The sequence below is a fragment of the Rhineura floridana genome, chromosome 2 (genome assembly GCF_030035675.1).
Source record: "Rhineura floridana isolate rRhiFlo1 chromosome 2, rRhiFlo1.hap2, whole genome shotgun sequence".
In the NCBI taxonomy this organism is placed as follows: domain Eukaryota; kingdom Metazoa; phylum Chordata; class Lepidosauria; order Squamata; family Rhineuridae; genus Rhineura; species Rhineura floridana.
In genome coordinates this window covers 86,696,992-86,720,061 of record NC_084481.1, presented here as the reverse complement: position 1 = coordinate 86,720,061, position 23,070 = coordinate 86,696,992, and the positions used below count along the sequence as shown (strand labels likewise).

Below are 23,070 nucleotides of genomic sequence, written 5' to 3'. Positions count from 1 at the left end.
AGCTATTTCCTTCATTTATAGTGTGTGACCAAACATGGCAGGGGCAGAGGCCACAGGGCTATATTGTAGCCAACTGACAAGGTTGTCCAAGATGGACACTAAGACAGATAGTTGAACCTTGTGTTCTCTGTGGGGAATTAGATGTTCTTGTTCATTGCTGTAGATGACCCGGCAAGTTCCTAAATGAATGTGGAAAAACTGCTGATGTTCCTTCTTCTAAGCAACTAGTAAAGTAAAAATGCAGGAGCTTGTCCTCCTTTTCATCTGGTGATGATGTGTAACCCTGCTGATAGATTTACACACCTATATCTAAGATGGATATAATTTTGGATGTGCCTGAACGTATACATTAAAGATGGCTGAACATGATACAGTCACTGCTTCTGTACAATTGTGTGGTCAAGCTACCCAGTCACCACCACTTTTCACTGATGGAATTGGTGAGATTTGCATGACAGGGGGTCAAGACCACTTAAAAAATTACATTAGGTCTTAAGTTCATCTCTAGTGCCTTCCCGGAAACCATTTGTATTGGAACTGAACTCACTTTAATTGAAAAGAGGGGGGGACTCAAACTTTTCCCTGACTGTGAAATAGAATGAGAAGTTTCTAGCCTCCAGAGGGAAACTAGAAGATCAGACATGTCTAGCAGCTAAAAACTCCATCTAGCACTCGTCTGGTATTTGCAAACTCCACTGAGTCCAATGTTTCCAGTCTGATTAACGATTCCTTTAACAGGGACTGAAATCTATTCCAAAAGGGGTTCTGCTGGTGTTATTACAATTTGAACTTCCTAAATTCAGGCAATTAAATGGAGACATTTAACATTTCCTTGGTAGATATTGCCTTGACCCTCATCCACTCAAGGAAGAGTTCTGCCACTATCTATTTTCAGGAGTAACATGGCAAGCAAAGGAATTGTTGTTGCAAGCAAGCCATTGTAGGAACTATAAAAACAGAAACGTTGGTTAGTTAAAATCTTTACAAGAGAGTTGGGGCACATTTGGAGCATGTCTTGGAATATATCACCTTCATAAACAAATGACTTGCAGATCCCTGAGGAAATCTTATGTCCTCTGACCAAGAGGGAAACTTAGCAATTATACTAAGACCAGCTGCACGTATGATCAATGAATGAAACCTAGTTCTCCATTTCTTGCTTATTTTGATTAATCGGTTGTGGATGACTATTGTATTGGAAGAAAGTACATGTCTTTGAGTGCAGGTGATGAGGATAATTAAACTCTCAGAGTTATGAACCCAGGAGGCATAAAAATAATCTTTCAGCTCAGTGCCCCATCCTATGCTGATGCTGCTAGATTTAAGACCTGAGTGAGTGCTGAGAGTGCCTTCCTGAGCAACTCACTCTGGATCTTCAGCTTCTGAAAAATATCAGCTTGGGTTTTCCAGAAGGAAGGGTATTTCAACAAATGGTGAGAGGGTAGTTGGGATATAAGGTAGCATGGGCATCATGATGGAATACCACAGTTATGATGTTACAGAAATCCTTTGTGTGACTCTTTCTGAAACACAACCTCCAGTTAGACTCCAGCCCTGTTTCCACTTTCACTTGGCTTCTTATTATAAGACTTTATAGTACTCAGATGAAGATATACACATACATCCACACTGGAGCACTTACGAAGAGTAAACACACAGAATCATAGAGCCGGAAGGAGCCAATAAGACCATCAAGCCCAGCCCCCTGCTCAACGCAGGAATCCAAAACATGCAGGAAAGGTAAAGTATACCTGTCCAGCTGCCTCTTGAATGCCTCCAATGTTGGAAAGCCAACCATCCTCCTAGGTAATTGGTTCCATTATTGTACCACTCTAACAGTTAAGACATTTTTCTTGATGTTCAGTCTAAATCTGGCTTCCTGTAACTTGAGCCCATTATTCCATGTCCTGTACTCTGGAATGATCAAGAAGAGATCCTGGACCGCCTCTGTGTGACAACCTTTCAAATGCTTGAAGAGTGCTATCATATTTCCCCTCAGTCATCTCTTCTCAAGGCTAAACATGTCCAGTTCTTTCAGTCTCTCCTCATAGAGCTTTGTTTTCAGTCCCCTGATCATCCTTGTTTCCCTGTTCTGATCTTGTTCCAGTCTGTCTGAATCCTTCTTATCCTGCAGTGTCCAGAACTGGATGCAGTACTCAAGACAAGACATAACCAGTGCCAAACAGAATGGAACTAGTACTTCACACAGTTTGGAAACTATAATTCTGTTAATACAGCCTAAAATAGCATTTGCCTTTTTTGCAGCCACATTGCACTGTTGGCTCATATTCAGCTTGTGATTAACAACAATTCCAAGTTCCTTCTCACATGTAGTATTGCTGAGCCCAGTATCCCTCATCTTATAACCATGTACTTGGTTTCTTTTTCTTAGGTGTAGAACTTTGCACTTATCCCTGTTAATTTTCATTCTGTTGCTCTACCCTATCAAGATCCCTTTGAATTTTGTTTCTGTTCTCCAGGATATTAGCTATCCCTCCCACTTTTGTAGCATCTGCAAATTTTATAAGCATTCCCGTCACCTCCTCATCCAAGTCATTAATAAAAAAGTTGAAGAGAACTGGGCCCAGGGCCCAGGACTGTGCCCTGCAATACCGCACCCGTTACCTCCCCCAGTTTGAGAAGGAACCATTGATAAACACTCTTTGAGTACGATTCTGCAGCTAACTGGAGATCCACTTGATAGTTGTTCCATCCACATTTAGCTAGCTTCTTAATCAGAATATCATGGGGCACTTTGTCAAAAGCTTTGCTGAAGTCAAGATATATTATGTCCACAACATTCCCACAGTCTACCAGGGAGGTTACCCAATCAAAAAATGAGATAAAATGAGTCTGGCAGGATTTGTTCTTGACATGTATAAATACCATTTCCCCCATTAAAATACTGGGAAACAACAGCCCATTTGTCTCCTGGTCTCTACATGCACATGCTATGAAAGCAAACTTATATACAAAAGCACCCTCCGAAACTGGTGTGATGCACACATGCATTTTGTACTCACTCTATGTACCTGAGTAACATATAACAAGTTCCTAAGAAATAATCATGATGGCTATGAAAGCAGGCAAAAAAGGTGCGGAAAAGTATGTAGCTACTGATGCTCATTAAGAATTGTTAAGACTGTTAAGACTGTTATTGATTCAGGGATAATGTCTTCATTGAGAGGATATGAATGAGTGGAAGAAAAAGACTCCCTTAAGAAAGATCTTTCTTTACTTGGTGGTCAAATCAAGAGGATGGTGGGGTATTTTGTTGGTGAACAGGACAGTTCTGTTCTTGAGGTGCTGTTAATACAGAAGTTCTACTGTACATAACTAAGCCAATATTTTCAGGAGGAAAGAAGTGAAATCATCAATTGTCATCAAAAAGCAGAGGTACTCATACTTGAATTCCTTTCTTTGGATACTTTAATGTCCCTGCACAGAAAAGTATCAGGTAACAAAAAGAAAAGTGTTCAACAGAATGAAATTTCATCCCTTTGAGACTCTTGGAAGATCATTTGCTTGGCTAAGCAATTCTGAATTTTCTTTATCTGAGTCTCCTAAGCTTTTAGGTCACCAGCCAGCAGCACAACAAAAGACTTTACAGCCTTCACACCTGCAGTAACCAAGCATTATCACTTCATTGCCTGGTCTAGTAGCTGAGATGTGACTGCAGAGGACAGCAGCAGCCAATTTTAAAAATCATAAATCATTCTACTTAAAAACAAAGGTGAAAAAAACAGAAATGAGAAATGGACAAACATAATATAGATCACTTGATATTTTCCTCTTTTGAATAGAGAAGAAAGGAAAACTAAATCATGTCTTTGAAATTCACCTTGCCAGATAGGACAGCCAAAAGGGGTGAATTTGCACAAATGCAAATTTAAAATTTTGTGCCAAATTGGGAATATAATGGTCTGAAAATTATTATTTTATTCTCAAGGATAAAATGTTTTAATGCTTTAATTAAAACACACCTTTAACTGCAGTAGAATTCTGTTTGCCTTCCATGTTCATTTCTGAAAATCAGCCTCTTTCAATTTTATTTATCTGAAGTCCTTAACTTTGAGCATCAAAGTGTACTTTCAAACATGAAAAATTCTATCCAAGGTGAGGCTACTTGCTGCTATAGCTGAACACCTGCTCATCACTCACCAAATAATGCAACTACTCAGTCAGCTCAAAATGCCCATCAAAATGACAGAAGGAAGGCAGGACAAAAAATCATTTCAAAAAGTTACAACTATGTCAGCCAATCAAATAGCCTATCTACTTATTAACAACAACAAACAGCCTTTTGAAACCACTTATTTGTCCTTCCCCTTTGATAAGCATGGAGTTGCTTAAACCTGATTTCCCTCTTCTCTACACATCTGGTATAGCCACTTAAGTGGCTTGACCCTTTTCTGGAATGTCTTCCAGGGATTACTAAGTAGAAATCACTTTCAGACAATACAAAACCAACAGGTGGATAGCATGTATAAGTGAAGAGAAATTTAAAACACTTGTTATCCAAGCTTATTCAAGAACGTTTAGACCATGCAGACCAAGAACCAAGATCAATTTTGCAGTTCATCCAAGGCTCATTAAATTCATTGGCAAGATCTTTGGATTTCAACTCATTTTAAAGTTCTGCATTAACTATATGGTTGGTAGTGGGGAGGTCACTATAAATGAGTTATAAGCTGGAACGGCAATGAGAGAGAAAAGGGTGGTATGAAAGGAAAAGGTCAGCTCAAGAGACCAGTAAACAATGGGTAACGGAAAATTCTGAGGAAGAGATTGGGTGGGTGGGCACTGGGCAAGAGGAGAAGCCCCTTTCCTTTCCAAAAGGAAAACATGGTGAACAGCAGCATTCTTTTTCAGGGTCTCCCCTACCTTTTTGTTCTACAGCAGGCACATGTTATCCTCTGCCTGTTCTGCCGTTGAGGACATTCTTGGATCATTCTTTGTCTAGTTCCTCTCCCTTGACCTTACCGCCATGGGTAACCCTGCTGGGAGTACATGACTCCTGACGGCATGGCTCACAGGGTTCATTGGAACACACAAGCCCACTCACCACTACAAGGTGACAATCCAGAGAGGGGCAAGGCTATACGAGTCTCCTCTCAGTACCCTTCACAAACTACACTTACCAGGATTCTTTGTGGGAAGTCATGACTGTCTCAAGTGAAATAAAGGCCTGCCCTGGGTGTGGCCCCCTGATTAGCCAAGCAAAGCAGCTGTGAGACTGGCTTTTAGAACACTGACAGTTGGTTCTTACTGAGCATCCCCAGGCTTAACATTGACTCCAATGCTAAATTTCTTAAATTAATTAAAAATCATTCAGGCATTTTTTTAACTTTTAAAATGCATAAGATGAAGGTCAGAGTATGGGCAAGGTGAACATGGCCGATATTTAATTAATTTCAACAAATCATGAGAAATCTGACAGAAAAAAGTCCAAAAGGGCTCTGGTTTTTCTCTCTCTTTTTACCCTTTGAACTCTCGATTCTGACTGTTTTGTGTATCGCCATGAAAATTTAGAGGGTTGTTAAGAAAGTGTTTCTGAGCTCAGGACTATACGTTTTGTGAGGTTTTGTTTTGAAATGAGCTTATGGGAATGGCATGGGCTGTACTTTCAATTTAACATTGCAGAAAGTAAAAAATCCATGCTGGCTATAGCATACAGCCACTCTTGTTGCTGTATAACATAGTATTATCCCTGCAAGGAATAACCTACCATATCAGTTTTCCTCTTCCTGTGCTACCTTTCTACTTGAACATAATTGAATTTTTGGGATACAATTATATGTTTACGTTGGGGGTGTTAAATAGCTGTAACGCGGATAGATAAGCTATCTGCAGTCTTCTGCTGGGATTACTGAGTCCTTATTGTCTTTTGCATAATCAGAACAGGTAAAGGGTGTTGGATAGCTCTTTAAAAAACTTAACTACGGGCTGGGGGGAAGTCTGAAGAAAATGAAAGATAAAACTTGACTGGAATTACTAAGAATTCAATATTTTTGTTTGCATGGTAAACAGCTGTGCATGTGCTATAAAGATGTATGATTGGTTTTTTCCTCAGCCACCTTTGTTTCTGGCTCCATCTACTACTGGAATGTAGACCCTGACAGCTTTCCAGTGGGGCAATGCAACTTCAGCCCACCCAAAAAATATTCCCTACCCCATCTTAAAAGGACAACAATAAAGTAGAGTGACATTCTGTTCCATTTTCTGAAAATAAATATCAGGTGCAGTGCATTTCTTAGCTTTATCACTGGTTACTGGTCAGGATAGTTATCTTCTAGCATCTGTCAGCAAAGCATACCAAAACTACTTCAAGACATAGCTGGTTACATTTTAAGCTTGACTGGCTTCATAAAAACGGAGTTGAATCTAATGGTGCCCTTGCATTCACAAAAGAGGAACTCATGTGGCAGAGGATTCTGTAGGAGGCAATTTTTGAAGATACCCGCTTCCCCCTGAATATTTGCTCCAGAAGAGTGAACAGCATGGAAGATGCAGAAGGAAGGGTGGAATCAATGAAAATCCCATCCCCTTCTCTTCCATTACTGAAGTCTCCTGCTAGATCAAATATTCTTCCACAAATGGAAGGACTCCTGTTCACAGAATAGCATCAGTAAATGCAGCCCCCCAATTTTTCTGTCCTTACTTCTAACCTGAAAAAGTCCTTTATGTACTGCTATACATCTGAAATGCTTTGAAAATTATAAAGATCAAAGGTACTCAATATTTCCTTAAAAATTAGATTAATGTCTAAGGTGGTTCATAGTAGAATTCACAGAAAGAGAATGCATTATTAGCTAAAATTCACTGGGAATAGTTCTTTATTCTTTTGAAACTACCCATTTTGGTTCATTTCCCAATACAGCCCACTTTGTTGCCAAATATGACCCATTATTCTGAATTGTCACTCACATTCTGCACTGATGCCAGACCCTAAAGCCTCAATGTTGCAGGAAAGAAAAACACACACTTGCTCATGTAGGAAAACAAAAAGTCCTTGCGTTTTGCTATTAGATCTCATCAACATCTGAAACTCTCCATGGCATTTCAAAATTCCAAGCCAAATGTTCAGATAAGCATTCCAACTCAGCTCAGTGCTGTTTTATTTTTAAAAAGAATAAAAGCAAACCTTGATCTTGGGATTTCAGTGGTATGTTTTTAAATCACCTCTTAACATACGTAAAAGTTGATTCATTAAATGACAACAATATACTGTAAAAAATGTGAAGTCAAATAGATAACAAAGCTGGACATAGATTATTAGGATAGCATATTTGATTTTTATTATTGTTTTACAAGTAGCCATGATGGCTAAGCTCTGCCTCCATAGTTGGAGGCAGCATGCTTTTGAATACCATTTGCTGGAAACCACAGGAGGGGAGAGTGCTCTTTGCACACATGTCCTGCTTGCGGGCTCCCCATGGACATCTGTTTGGCCACTGTGAGAACAAGATGCTGGACTAGATGGGCCATTGGCCTGATCCAGCAGGCTCTTCTTAGGTTCTTATTTTTTAAAAAGACACTGTTACAAAACTTTACAGTGGTTTATAAATTAAAGACATCTACAAGACCGCCAATAAAATGATACAGCAACAATAAGGAAGAAACTCAAACAACAGAGAGTATAAATAGCTGCAATACCAGTCAACAAAACAGAGCATAGAAAGCAACAGTGACTGGTTTTCAAAGGCTTTCTAAAAGTGAAAGCTTTTAGCAAACTTCAAGGGAAGAAATGGTGCACACTCCTCTTGTAAAGAGCTGCTACTCCTGGTGGATGCTTATCTAGCATCCCCCTAAAATGGAATCTGGAGCCAGATCTCATCAGGTGATCTCAACTGCCAGGAAGACATTCTTTTTATGATTGCGTATGCAGGTTTTGTGAGTTCCACCACAATACAATAAAAGGTTATTTGTTTTGGGGTGGTTGCATTCCTCTGAAACTTCATACTGGGAAAGTTCAGTTTGTAAAGTGGACATAGTTCTTGCAAGTTTAAAAAGCACTGTAACTGGACCTCTTAGAAGCAGCATGATACACTCACATGTACTTCCATACAGAGCTTCTCTAAGGTTCTTCCAGGTGGATCTTATCTACAGGATCAGCAGTGTTGTTTCAGCACTTCCAGGCCCTGAAGCCCAAACAGGTGAGGTGTTTAACCTGTCCTAGTTATTGCTAGCCTATGTATCTGATAACAGTGCAGACTGTAAAATCCCCACAGTTAACTTCTCACATTCACTTTATGATCCTTCCAGAGAAAAACATCCCTTGCTTTCTCTATGAAACTTCCAAATCTCTGTTTTCTGTTGTGATCAGTAATGCAAGAAGCCACCATCTTGACTTTAGTATGATAATATACTTTTAGAGAGTAGCAAACCAGACAAATTCCAGGTCAACCAATGTGCAATATTGCCAGAGTTAGTCTGCTGCAGCAAAAACAACAGTGTCTTTTAAACTAACAAATTTATTGTGACAATAACGTTCCTGCATTTTTGTAGGGGCGGGTTTGCCGCCACCCTATTTCTGGGAAGACTTGGGAAGGTTTGAGAAAAATTTGTAATTGGTCAGGTGGGGCATCTTGACCAATTGGGAATAGGGATTGAGCAGCTATATATTGCCTGCTCCTCCCTAAAAACACGCCTTTTTTGCCTTGCGGCACGCTGTGATAACGCACTGTGACCCAGATCTTTCTGCTCATCGTTAACCTTGCTCCTGAGTCGTCGCTGGTGATTGTATCACATAACTTGTTTTCTTGTTTTTATACCCTTAATTCCCTGTAATTTTTAGACGGGCCGGATCGGGTGGGGGGGTTCCTTTTACGCTTTCCCCCCTTCCCCCCCTTTTTTTCTTTTCATCTGTCCCCACGCATTAGCTGGGGATCAGGGGCTTGGTGGCATTCTCCCTGCCTTCCGGCAATATAATAATTACAGCGGCATATTCCCTTATTATTGTGGGCTTGCTTTGCAGTCTGATTATTGGCTGCTCTTTTCCCATTTTTGGTTCCTACCGCGGGTCAGCTGTGAAGCACAGGGAAGGGCCGTCCTTTCCGCTCACTTGATCGGGCAGTGTGTGCGGGGCAGCTTTTCCGGTGTGTCTGCTGCCGCTATTAGTTGTGGTGCGTGGTAGCCCTCCTGGCGTTGCTTTAATCTGTGGTCCCAGTGAGCATCGTCTTCGCAGCTTCTGGGGCCCTGCCGGGTGCTTTGATCCCACCGCGGCACTTTAATTTCCTTCCTTTTTCCCCGCAGATCAGCTGTGAGGCGGGCGTGGGAGGCTTTTCTGGGCTTGTTTAGTGTTGCTAAAGGCATTAGCGTTTGCCTGCCTTAGGTAATTTTGTTCGAATTTCCCGCCTCTCTGCGTTCCAGATTCAGCCTGCTAGTTGGCGAGTTTGGGTGAGGTCGGGATCTAATTGCTCCCTGTTGTTTCCATTAATCAATGTTAGCAATATTTATCCTCATTTGATATAAAAGTTAACAGGTTTATAATTGATTGGTGATTTTTATAATAAATAAATATATAAAATAAAATAAAATTAATTTAGGTTTAAATATAATCCATATTTCTCTTCTCTTAATTAATTTAATTAGTTAAGCCATATAGTTAATTAAGGATAATTAAGTGATATTGTTTCCGTATAATTAAATAAGTTTTAATTAGTGATATATTTATAACTGATTATAAATATTTTGAATTGATTCTCCCTTCCAAATTTACCCCACCCCCACCCACCCCATTTTAATTTACTTGTGCCTTAATTGATTTGGTCAATTGGGTGGTGCCTGTGATTTATTTCTTCACATTTTACGGTGGTGGTCGATTCAGTATCTGGGTTATTTTCACCAGGGCGTTTGGTCTGCATCGCATATTGCTAATAATTGTTGTTATTCTTGTTGTTGTTGTTGTTGTTGTTAATATTGTTAAGTTTAGCTGGAATTCAATATGCCGCCAAAGAAGGTTCAACAAAAGAGAGGGGTTCGAGTGGTGAAGCAGGCGACTAAGCGCCCCCCCTTGCGGCAAGAGCACCTGTCCTCGGATGACAAAGATGATATGGGGACAATTCGTGCTTTGGTGGCAAGGGTGGAGGCCCTTGAGGGAGAGCGCAGGCGTCCTTCAGAGCCTGGGGCCGGGCCTAGCACCGCCCCTTCAGGTAAGAAGTCGGCCTGTTTGGCTGCTAAAGCAACTAAATCAGGTATTCTTTCTGATTTGGTTGCTAGAATTGGTATCCTTGAAGCGGCAGCGCCCAGAGACGATTCCACCATTCCAGCGGTACCAGTCTGCACATCTGCGGCACATTTGGCATCCACTTCTTCCCAATTTCCAGTCTCCGCTGGCGCTGGACTTCCCCAAGAACAACTGCATCCGGTACACCCTGGCATTCAAGCTCTTCCTACTGCTCCTTCCGGGGTAGCCACACCTGCAGCTGCTTATGCGGGTGAGTGGTGTGTACCATCACATTCTTCTGGTTTGCAGGTTCAACAGACACAGCAGTATTCTGCAGCTCCTCAGGCACTAGGTGGAACACAGCAATCTCTAGTTTATATGGGAGGCGTCTTAGTTCCACAGCAGTCTGTGCTTCCTTGGCCCACTGCGGCAGTAACGCCCTGGCAGCCGTCCATGGCTTCAGCTAGTACATCTTCTCTTCCGCTGCCTCTTCCTTCTGGCGTCTATCCACAGGGCGATACTTCCCTGCCATTGGGTGATCATTTACTATCTTCCACTAAGGAAAAGATTTGGCGTGGTGAATATATTGATATATTCACATTCCTTTTTCGGGAATCTGAAATAAAGTCCAGAGAGGGTTGGGATCCGAATGAGTGTGAGGTAGCAATAAGAAAGAAAGTTGATTGCATATGGCCTAATTGGCTTAATGCGTTTACTGTGTATATGGGTGTGATGACTCAGGTTTATCCATCCAGGGCCATGTCCCTGATTAAATATGAGGACATCATTCATAGGGCCTTTAGGGAATTCTCTGGTACCGCTTGGTTGCGGTACGATGAGAATTTTAGGCAAAGGGCGGCCTTGGACCCCACGCTTCGTTGGGATGTTGAATATCCTGGTCTTTGGCTGCGTTCTATGACGTCAGCCAGACCCTCCTTGGGAGACAGAGCTGATAGCGGGCATCTTTAGGTGCGTGCGCAGACTGCAGCCTCCAGTTCCAGCCAGGGCTGGCAGCGGGTTCAATCCCCTCAGGTCTGTTGGACCTTCAACAGTACTGGACGCTGTTACAGGCACTCACCCCAGTTCCACCTGCCAGAGAGCCCGTCCGGCTCGCCGGGGATCAGGGGAACAACAACAACCTAAACGTGGATCCGGCAACAGCGGCAGTACGTCGCAAGGCCAGTAGCCCTATTCGGTTGCTTCCCCTAGCAAGATTATTGAACAGCTATCCCAATAGATCTGCGGCTAGATGCCTTTGGTATGGTTTTTCAGAGGGTTTTTGTATTCCTTTTGAAGGCCCGAGGGTTCCCACTTCCCCTGCCAACCAGCCTTCTGTTTTGGCTATGGCTCCTGTGGTCCTCAAAAAATTGAATAAAGAAATAGCTGCTGATAGGATTTCTGGCCCTTTTACTCATCCTCCTTTGTCGAATTTGAGGATTTCTCCTATTGGGATAGTTCCCAAAAAGCAGCCAGGTGAATATGGCCTTATTCATAATTTGTCTTTCCCAAAAGGTGCCTCTGTTAATGATGGCATTTCATCATTATATACGTCAGTTCGATATACTTCCTTTGATGAGGCTGTTAAGGTAGTCAGGAAGGCTGGAAAGGGTGCTTTTATGGCGAAGTGTGACATAAAGTCTGCATTTCGATTGCTCCCAGTGCACCCTGACGATGTTGATTTATTAGGTTTTCAATTTCAAGGCCAGTATTATGTAGATAGGGCAATGCCTATGGGATGCTCCGTGTCCTGTGCTGCATTTGAGACCTTTAGCACATTCCTCGAGTGTGCCTTACAGACAAGGGCTGGTTCTTCCTTGTCTGCTCATTATTTGGACGATTTTTTGTTCGTTGGCCCTGCAGGCGATTCTTATTGTCTGCATTTGATGCAAACTTTTGAGGAGTTAACCATGGAATTGGGTGTTCCTTTAGCTCCCAAAAAGAAGTCTGAGGGCCCTTCTACTTCCCTTTCATTTTTGGGAATTCTTTTGGATACACAGTCCCAGTCTTCCAGTCTGCCTCAGGATAAATTGCTCACATTGAGGCAGAGATTACGCTCAGTTTTGACTTTTAAGAAGGTTACACTTGCTCAGTTGCAAGAGCTCCTGGGTCATTTAGTTTTTGCTTCTAAAGTCATTTCACCAGGTAGAGCATTCCTTCGTCGTCTCTGTGACGCCATGAAGGGAGTTCGTTCTCGTTTTCATCTTATTAGGGTCACGTTGGGAATGAGAGAGGATTTCAAAATGTGGCTTACTTTCTTGGATAATTACAATGGCCTCTCCTTCTGGCGTGAGGACTTATTATTGGAAGCTGAGCTGCAAGTACATTCCGATGCTGCAGGTGGCATTGGTTTCGGTGTCATTTTTAGATCTCAATGGTGTGCTGAGAGATGGCCTTCGGAGTGGCTAGCTTCTGGGCTCACCTCAAACATGACCTTTTTGGAATTCTTCCCAATTGTGGTGGCAGTTTATATTTGGCCTTTGGCATTCCAAAATCGCACTGTGCGTTTCTGGTGTGATAATTTGTCCACAGTGTGTGTGGCCAATACCCAGACTTCAAAATCTCCTCAGGTGATGCGCCTGGTGCGGGCCTTTGTATTGCAATGCTTGCGTTTTAATATATTATTTGTCGCTTGCCACGTTCCTGGATTACAGAATTGTGTTGCTGATGCTCTCTCCCACTTACAGATGGCACATTTCCGGGAACTGGCACCAGGAGCAGCTCAGGATTCAGTCCCGGTCCCCTTCTTCCTGTGGAGCCTTGGGAATTAGAAGTGGGGGCTGCCATAGCCTCTGCCCTGGCTCCCAGCACCCGGAGAGCATATCAGCGTGCTTTTGGATCATTTCAGGCTTTTCGTGCCAGTAGTGCTTTGCCTTCTGCATGGCGTATTCCTGTCTCACATTTGCTGCAGTTTATGTTATATTTAAAAGGACAAAATAATTCTGTTTCTACCATCACTGGACACCTCTCTGCGCTGGCCTTTATTTCCAAGGCAAGAGGATTGCAGGATCATTCTGTAGATTTAGGGTCAGAAAGGTCCTTCAGGGTTGGTCGCGTTCCACCCACAGGCCCGCTGACTGAAGGAGGCCAATCACGCCCAATGTTCTCCTTCAGATCCTGCCTTTATTTAGGTCTATGTGCTCATCGCCGTATGAGTCGAACCTGTTCGACGCAGTAACTCTGATGATGTTCTATGGTGCCTTTCGCCCTAGTGAAGTATTGGCTTCCTCGAAGCGTAATGTGTCCTACCGAGCCTTCTGCTTTGGCGATTGCATATTAGGTGCTGATATAGTTAGGCTTTCACTACGAGTCTCTAAGACTGATCAAAAGGGACGTGGCAGTATTATTACTCTGAATGTTTGCCAGGTTCCTGAATTATGCCCAGTTGCTGCAGTGCGTCTATTTTTGTCTATCAGGCCGGCGGGCCAGCGTTATCTCTTTATACATGCGGATGGTTCTGCCCTGACTCAATTTCAATTTTGGGCCATTGTTCGGCGGGCCTTGTTGGCCAGTGGTCGCGATGCGGGAGTCTATGGGCTGCATTCCTTTTGGATTGGGGCGGCTACGACCGCTGCCCTCGTGGGCATGAGCGTTGAGGATATTCAGGCGATAGGAAGGTGGCGTTCTTCCGCTTTTAAGTCTTATATCAGGTATTGATTCTAATGTTTTGTTCTTTCTTTTCTTAGGTGTGCTGAGCCTTCCAGTGCTGGTGAGGGTCGTCCTGTGTGGCCACTCGATTTTATTTTGGGCCCATCAGAGGCCCTTCTCTACTCTTGCCGGGACACAGCTGCAGCTTTCTGCTAGAGCAACGGTTGGCTGGGAGGCTCAGAGGGGCATGCTTTGGGATGCACTCATGCCTTTGGTGTGTCGTATTATGTCATTAACTAACTGGCCCCATGTGCTGGTGGTTCATTTGGGTGAAAATGACTTGGTGCAGCAGCCAGGTATGGATCTGCTGCTCAAGATCACGTGGGATTTCAATGCACTCATCCAGTCATACCCGGACCTTGTTATAGTGTGGTCTGATATGCTGGTGAGGCGTGTTTGGAGGGGTACACAGCACCCTAACAGAATCGATAGATCCAGAAAGTGGGTGAATAAGAAGGTTAGGAATTTGGTTTTGTCATTAGGTGGGGCTTACATCCCGCATGACAGGATCCGTTTTCATTCTCCACATTTGTTTCGGGATGATGGTGTCCATCTCTCGGAGAGTGGGTGTGATTTACTATTGGAGGATTATAGGTTGGGTTTGGGGGCTCTGTTTTCTTTGGGTTGAGGGGACCAAGCTTCAGCTGATCCCCTCTTGTGGTGTCGAATTCGGGCAGGTGAGGTAATTGGGGCTAAAATTGAGGTGGATGAGGCATTTTGGTAAAGGGCACCCCCTGGTGAAACATCAAGGTGTAATGTCTGGTGTGGATCTGGGGAGTGTCCACGTGGGACCGGCTTGCGCATCATGGTGAACGCCTGTACGGCGGGGCCAGGATGCGGAGGTTGGAACCACATACCTGACTCCAATTGCAAGGAGGGAGAAGTTTTCCCACATCCTTGACTGGGGAGTTGCAGTACGATGTGACTGACTTGCCTCCTGGTTTGGAGGGTCTATACCCTCAAGGTTGAGCCTCACCTGCCCGAAGTATTTGATATTCATTAATTGGCTGATTTGAATTTGATAGATTATGTGTTATATTTTAATAAATATAACATTTCTCCATATATGTGTCACGAGTCTTCTTTGGTGTGGTGGCAAAAGTTTTCTTGAACTTTTAGTGCAATTCTATCACTACCCTGCAGTATTTCCATCTATAACTTCCTGAAGTACTAGGAAAGCAGTATGCAAATTGCTTTCCAGAGCTCATACTTCAATTATAATCTCTTATTGGGACATCACAGCTTGATATGGAGTAACAGCAAAAGCACTCCTTGTTCACGCTGGGAAACAGTTTAGTGTTCAATTTCCTCAAGGATTTCAAACGATAATATAGTTTGGAAAGTCACTCTCTGCTTTCCTGGCTTTAACAATAATATGACGAGGAGCGGTAATCTTGGGGGCAACAATACACAACTGTCTTCAGTGAGTGTCAAATTGGAGCAGAACTGGATAGACAATGAGTGATGGGTTTACATCAGTGGATCCAATATACTTGGTACAGTTTTTTTGTGAACTTGCCCTGTTTTCCATTATACTTTTCTCCTTCACACAAAAAGATAGTTGCAGAAAACAAAATCTTAGCATACCTGAAATGGCCATAGCCTTCCATTCTAGATGAGTGAGGTCACTGCTTGAAAAACCACAACAACCATGTGGTGGCTGTTTTAAGAAGCCATGATAGGCTACTTTGCATTGAATATACTGCAGGCCAAGGAGAAGAACACTTTGAAATTAGAATATATAGGTTTAGAGCCGTGGAAGGACTCAGTAATAATCGTAAGTGTTACAAGGGCATAGCATCAAACAGGCTCCATGGTTACAGCTGATATAATAGAAAGCCCTTCTAGTATTTTCAACTATGCGTGCATCCACAAATATACATACGTGCATATGTGTGTGTGAAATGTCCCTGCAAAATGTCTCTTGGCACAGGATAAAAAAATAGAGGCATTAATATATATACACATGTATGTCTCACCAGTTAGGTGGTACATGGTCCAGCAGTCCATTATCCAGTTCATTAGTAAACATACATTAGAACTGTCACAAACAGAACAAAGGCAAGACTGTAGAACAGTGATGATAACCTGTGACCCTCCAGATATTGTTGATCTCCAATTCTCATGAGCCTCAGCCAGTAGCCAGGGGAGATCATCCCACTGATCATCCCACTCCTGCTGTAGAAGAATCTCTCCTGTCATAGAATAGCAGCCCTTTACTAGATCTGTGGCCTCAAACTACTGCTGACTAGGGATGGGGAAGAATATCTGCTAAATCAGACTTAGTACCAGATTCCGACTGAATTTGGTAGTCTGCTATCTTTTCAGTCCAGCACTAATTTCTTGTGGTGGGCCATGGCTGCATTTGGTATGGATTTTGCGGCTGCAACTGCAATTGGCACAGATTTTCTAAAAAAAGTTTTCCTCCTATTTTATTATGTATATTATGTAATTATCTTCATATTTTCCACAAAGTTGCTGCATTCGTAACAGTGTAGGTGTGATATTGATCACCATTTGTCCATTATATTTATATATTATTGCATTATTATCACCATATAATGCAAAAAAATATTGCCTTGCCTGCCCTGCCCTAGGCTACATATGTCATCAATGTTAATTGTCAAATCAACCTGCAATTTCATGTTTTTCAAACAAGACAGCTTAGAGCATTCTGAATCTCCATCCTCTTGCATGGGAAACATGATGATGAAAGAGACTGACCCCCACCCCACCCCACCCCACTTTCATTGCTGCTGTCCTCAGCTCATCAGGAGCTGCCTCTCTTTCTCTCTGCTAAATTGTGTATGTGTGAATAAAAATACAAGGTGATGCTGTTGGAGCACTGCTGACAAACTAATTCAAGAATCGTGAATAGCTAAAGCGAGGGAAATCATTAAGCAGCATATCTGTTAGTCCGAGGCAAGAGACAAACTCAAAGGTGATCATCTGCCTCATGGATATGTAAACAGGGGAAAAAAACCCTTGTGGAACACTGTGATCATTTACATAAGTGTTTACGTTAGAAATTATTATTTTTTTCAAAACCAAAACAACAACAACCATGGATCGGATCACCAAAAAAACCCCACCACACAGCCGATCAAATGGGCAAGAACCAAAGAAAGTGGAAACAAAAAAAGGGGGGATTGGGATTGAACAACGTACTATCAGAGTACAAGCAGCTTGGAACTAGGCGGTGAACCCCATCCCTACAGCTGAGACATAAGAATAACTGTTTTAGGATGCAATCCTATAAGCACTTATCCAGAAGTAAGTCCCATTGATCTCAGTGAGGCTTGCTTCTATATGAGATTGCACTAAGTATAGGACTATATTAGATTTTACCACTGTAGTGGTGCCCTATTTGTAGAATTCCCTCCCTTTGGAGGTGTGTCAATCAGCCTTTCAACTGCATTTTCATTACCAACAAAAGCACATCTATTTTTCCATGCTTTTGGGAGATATTGATGTTTTGGTTAGGGCATCTGCATTGTTTTTTGGTCATATGTTTTATTGACATGAGGAATTGTAAACTTCTGGTTTAAGGGTTTTATGTATAGCATTTTTATTGTTTCATTAATGTATTGTGAATGGCATTCAATCCTAACTGAATGTAGGACAGTCTATAAATGAATCATACAAATGTAGCCTCAGCTTGAAAGACTGCTGATCATACGCTATAGCCTGAACAAAATTTCTCTCACATATCTAGATTAAATACTACCACACATACCTGAGCATTGCAAATGGCACAAGCTCCAACCATGGCTGGCAGGATTCCAAGATAACAACACTCATACCACCTGGTTTAGTCTTGCTAGAAAATTAACTATAAATGGAAGAGTCAAAGGACAATTCCAGAAACTTTAGACAGCAATCATATATGTGTTTACATAGGAGTAAGCTCAACTTAACACAACAGGACTTGATAAGGCCCACTGAACTCAATGTAACTTACTTCTGACTAGACATGTATAGAATTAAACTGTTAGGCAATTTGTGTATGAGAGAGAAACTGAAGCACAGGAGGTGAATCTAGAGATGGATATGTTGACTTCAGTTTCTTGTTTTTCTAATCTTAAATTCAGTTCTCCACATTTCTGCAGCAATTTGCTATGTTTTTTTAAAAAAACCTCATGAAAATTCATTAAATTCAGTCAAATTTATCCTAATAACACATTTTTGTATGACATTTTATCTAATACACACATTTTTGCAATGCATTTTCCCCCAATATAATGTATTTTGTATGTTATTTTCACTGACGTATGCATTTTTATGGACATTTCCACCTAGTATATGCATTTTTTTACACATTACTTGGCTTGAGAACAAAATTTGGAGAAGTGCAAATTTTGAAGGATGACTGTATTTTGGTTCACACATTGTTTTGAAAGTGCAAATTTGGTTTGTTCATTTCTAAAAGCAATCTGCATCAAATTTCTCTCTATCCCTAGGTGAAACCAATACTTTAACCAGGAATCTGAAAACTCATTTTCAAGGTTTTCAGAATTTTGTATTTTTATGTTATGTATTACCAATGATATCTTCTATATATTTTTCTTTCTATATCCTCTATACCTCGTATAGCTTCCCTAACAATTCTGAATCCCACTTAAATCAGGATCCCTGAAACTTCTAAACATGTTTTTCCAATATCTCTTAGCTTTGCACCAGCCTTCAAGCACATCTTTTAAAGATGCAAATCATATGCATGACTTGTCTGATGTAAGAGTCTTTTGCTTGGTAGGGTGAGCAGTACCTGTCAACAGCAACAATTTCAAGAAAAGAACAAGTCAGCAAATAAAATATGCATTGGGTTCTTACCACTGTGTAGATTTGTGGCTTCCGCCTTTTTGCCAGGTCAATGATATTGACTCCATTGTAATAAAGGTTCTCAATGCAGCCATGGAAATTTTTCTTCAGAAAAGTTCCTGGTTTTCCTGGGACTGGGATTCCTCCAAAACTGAGCTTTGGGACAAGAACAAATCCAACACTATTTTAACCTCCAACAGCCATAAAAAAGGGGTGGTGGGGAAAAAAGAGAATAAAGCTCTTGCTTGTGTGTACACATGAAGAAACAGACCAAGAGAAACAGAATAAAGAGGTCTTTTGATTCTAATGCCTTCCAGTGTCAAAGGTTGACCCATAAGCACTATATGTTTAAATCAGTATTATACCTATTTAAACAGCCATGGTTTCCCTCAAAGAATCCTGGTAACACTAATTTGCTAAGGGTGCTGAAAGTTGTAAAAAGATCCCAATTCTCCTCACAGAACTACAATTTCCAGATTGGTTTAATAATCAATCCCTCTTTCCAGGGAACTCTGGGAATTGTGGCTCTGTAATGAGAATTGGGATCTCCTAATAACTCTCAGTGACCTTAACAAACCAAGATTCTTTCAGGAAAGTCATCACTGTTTAAAGAGGTATAAAACTGCTCTCAGTGTATAATGCAGATGGGGCCTAAATGTTATCATCATACTGAAAAAGAAAGAACAGTAGAGGAAGACTTTTCATTGCCTGCCACAGTTTTATGCTGTATTTATTTTGCAGCTTTACTGTAAAGCAATTTCAAGCTCAGAAAGAAGTGTAGTTAAACGTCAGTATGCCTGCTAGGTTAGGATAAATATCCAACTAAAATTAAGGACCAGGGTGGCAACTACAAGCAATACTGGAGAATGTTTAGGGTAAAGTTATTTTTCCCCTTGACAGTTCTAAATTTGCTTCCCTCAAACCTTTGTGGGCCCCCAGATTCCCTTGCCTAGCACCTGTGGTTCCTACTCTGTTATATGGACATCACATACCTCGAAGACTTGGGAAAAACCAAGGTTCCAGATTCCTAGGATGCTGCTATAGCAGCATTCATTCCATGAAGGAGGGGGTAAAACTCCATCCCTCACATAGCATAAGTCATTAGGGTGGGAGAGAGGATGGGTGGAGAAACCTCCATCCTTCCCACAGCAGAAGGAACCATGTAAGTAAGTAGGAGTAAGGAGCACAAAGAGAACATGGAAAGAAGATCAAAGAATCATAGAATTATAGAGCTAGAAAGGACCTTGGAGGCAATCTAGTCCAGAGATAGAGAATGTATGGCTCTCCAGATGTTGTTGGACTCCAGCTCCCATTATCCATCAACATTGGCCATGCTGGCTGGGTCTCAGGGGAGTTGAACAGCATCTAGAGGACCACAGGCTCCCCATCTATGACCTAGTCCAATGCTAGTCTAATCCAGGAATCCTGAAACTAGCATCCCAGACAGATGGTGGCCCAGCATCTGCTTAAGGTCCTCCAGTGAAGATCTTTAGAAACTGAGCCAGGGAAGAACTATGAGGTAATGGGAGCAAATCAGAATACAAGAGAACATTGCAAGACCAACACATTCGTATTCCAATCCAAGTAAAGATGAAATGTAGACAATAGTGAGCTAGATTGGTGGACTAACTTGGTACATGGCAGCTTCTTATGTTCCTAAATATTGTCCATCCATCCTTTAGGGCAGTGATTCTTAACTTTTTCCACTGCCAGCACCCCTTGGATTTCCAAAATATGGTCTCACGCCCCCTGAAAAAATACTGTTCATTTTTTTTAATGTGTGTTTTTGCTTCTATTTAAATGAATTTTTAAATTATCTTGAACAATGCCTCGCACCCCTAGAAAAAGTGTCTCGCACCCCAGGTTAAGAACCACTGCTTTAGGGGGATTGCAACTCCATCCAGCACAGGATAAACACCGCTAACCTGGGTAGACAAAGCACCCACCACTAGTCCCTCCATGTTCTCTGGACTGAACTGGTTGCTGACCCTCATCCAGTACATCACCATGCTTGAAACTGGTTCAACACTCCCACTGCCTCACTTGAATTAGATTTTTTTTAAAAAAAGAGTTGGGTGTCATCCACATATTGATGACACTTTACCTAAAATCTCCAGATGAACTCATTCAGTGGTTTCATATAGATATAGTAGAGAATGTGGAAGACAAACTCCTGTGGCACATCAAAGCACAGAAGCCATAATAGAGCTGGGTAGTCCATAACAGAGCTGAACAGTATTCTGGTATACTGGAATTGGCCATCCAGCTGGGAATAACAAAATTCCCATACTGGACAGCCTTTCAATAGATACTAGGGTTGATGGTAGCAGAAGCTGCTGCAAGATTCAGGAGGACAGAGTGTCACCATATACACCATCACACACACCATTCTTCTGGCATAGCTCAGAGGCAGTATACCACTGAATACCAGTTGCTGGGCATTGTAGGAAGAATGCTGTTGTATTCAGGTTCTACTTGTGGGCTTGCCATAGGCATCTTGTTGGCCCCTGCAAGAACAGAATGCTGGACTCGATGGGCCATTGGGCTTATACAGCAGGACTCTTCTTATGTTCTTATGTTAAGACGCAAAACCTGAAACTTGTTTGAAATTCATCTGGCAACGCCAGCGTGGGGGCAGCAACCAAAACTTGTTTTGTTTCAAGTACCTCTTCACTATGATAGTAGGACTGTATATTCATATCTAATGTTAAGGCCCATACTAAATTTAGTATTGACAGGAGGAATTCTATTTAAAGGGCTAGCTCTTTTTCTGGGACTTACTATTTCTTGCTTCAGACAATTTGCTACCTCTGCTCGTCCTTCTTTAGTTCTCTAGTTAAATCTCTAACTCAGGGATTACATCTGGGCTTAAAAGAAAAAGAAAAACAGAGCAATCAATATCAATTATAGTGCTGCATTATTGGAAAACTAAAAAACCCAGTTTCCTTAGTGATCAGTAATATTTTTAATTACCAGACTAATTGTTTTATTTCCCTTAGCTAGGTCTTTAAGTGTACTAAGAAACTTTCATTAGACTACAGAAGTGCTGGGGTGAAGCGATAGAGTCATTAAAAATGAGGAAAAATGAGAATATATATGAATGTAATTGTGATTAACCAAACAGAGGTTTTTATTGTATTAACAAAACGTTTCAGCTTCCGCCTTCATCAGCTGCTAACATACAAATCCTGTTACCAAGGTGGCAGGTATAGAGCTTTGAGGATGGAATGCTCAGAGGGCTTCATTTGCAGAAGCTAAGTAGTGGTGGTACTGTCCTCCAGGTTCAGGCCATGTGGTGCCAATGTGGCCAGAGAGTAAATCCAAAAATTATCCCTTTTAGTCAATGCTGCTGGATCTGCATTTGTAAATGAGTTTTCTCTAATAGTTGTATTTATTTGTAAAATATTTGTATACCACTATTCATAAAAAAAAGTTTATAACAATCAAATACAGTAAAACCATGTAAAAAAATAAAATCTGAAATCATGGACTGACTGTTGCTCAAATCAAACTAAACAATAGTATGTGTTTTCAAATATATTTTGATACATTCTTTGAATGAACAATCATGCTAGAACATTTCTGAAGCATGAAAGTGCACTGATAGCTAAGTTCCGATAACAGATCAGGTCAGTCTGAATTGGAATTTTTCAAACATCCATAGAACAGAATGAATCAAAATCACTATCATATGAAGTTACACATACTCATGTTCCACTGAATCAATGGAACTTAATGACCCAGTTGACACGTAATGCCAAATTATGGTTTAATGTGATATGAGTGAGAACCTCAGATGTGTGTACAGTACATCTTTTTCCCCCTCTGTCTCTTCCCCTTGCTGTGTTGACCCTGACTTCCTGGTTCATCATGGCAAACCATAGCTGGCCATGAAATCCGAATCAGCAAACTATGGTTTACTTTTGCCCTCCAAACCAGAATGGCAAATCACGCTTTGAAAGTGATTTCTGGTTCTGATTTGGAGGGCAAGTGCAAACCACATTTTGCTTATTTAGAACTAACAGCAAACAATAGCTCCAAACCTAATGTCGGGAATGAATTGGAGTGAGCAAGAAGAGAAAGGACAACCCCAAGACTTGCTCATTTAACATGGTTTCGTGTTACGTGTGCACTGGCCTTCTGTAAAACTGCACAGATGACTGCTGCCAAAAAAGTGCTGTGGTACCACAGAGGAATATGAGTGGTAAGAGGAAGTGTTAAAATTACCCTGAAACCTTTACTTTCAACCACAGGTGTTTTTTTTTTAAAAAAAGCTTGTTAACACTGTTGCTCTAGTATAAGAAAACAACAACAATTAGCAGACTGAGGAGAGAAAACAAACTCTCATATTAATTATTACATAATTCTTAATATGGCCCTTCTCCTTATTTCAGGTATGCAGTCATTCTTGGGCAGGAAAGGGGTTCTTGTTGTTATTG

General features: G+C 41.5%; 1 protein-coding gene across 1 annotated transcript in view; it reads right to left on the bottom strand.

Moving 5' to 3' along the window:
• Positions 1–23,070, bottom strand: part of LOC133376648 (contactin-associated protein-like 5) — a 314,949-nt gene that overhangs the window by 5,614 nt on the left and 286,265 nt on the right. The window contains exon 7 of the mRNA XM_061609196.1: positions 18,644–18,787. Coding sequence (XP_061465180.1) covers positions 18,644–18,787 — 144 coding nt within the window. The remainder of the gene's footprint in view (positions 1–18,643; positions 18,788–23,070) is intronic.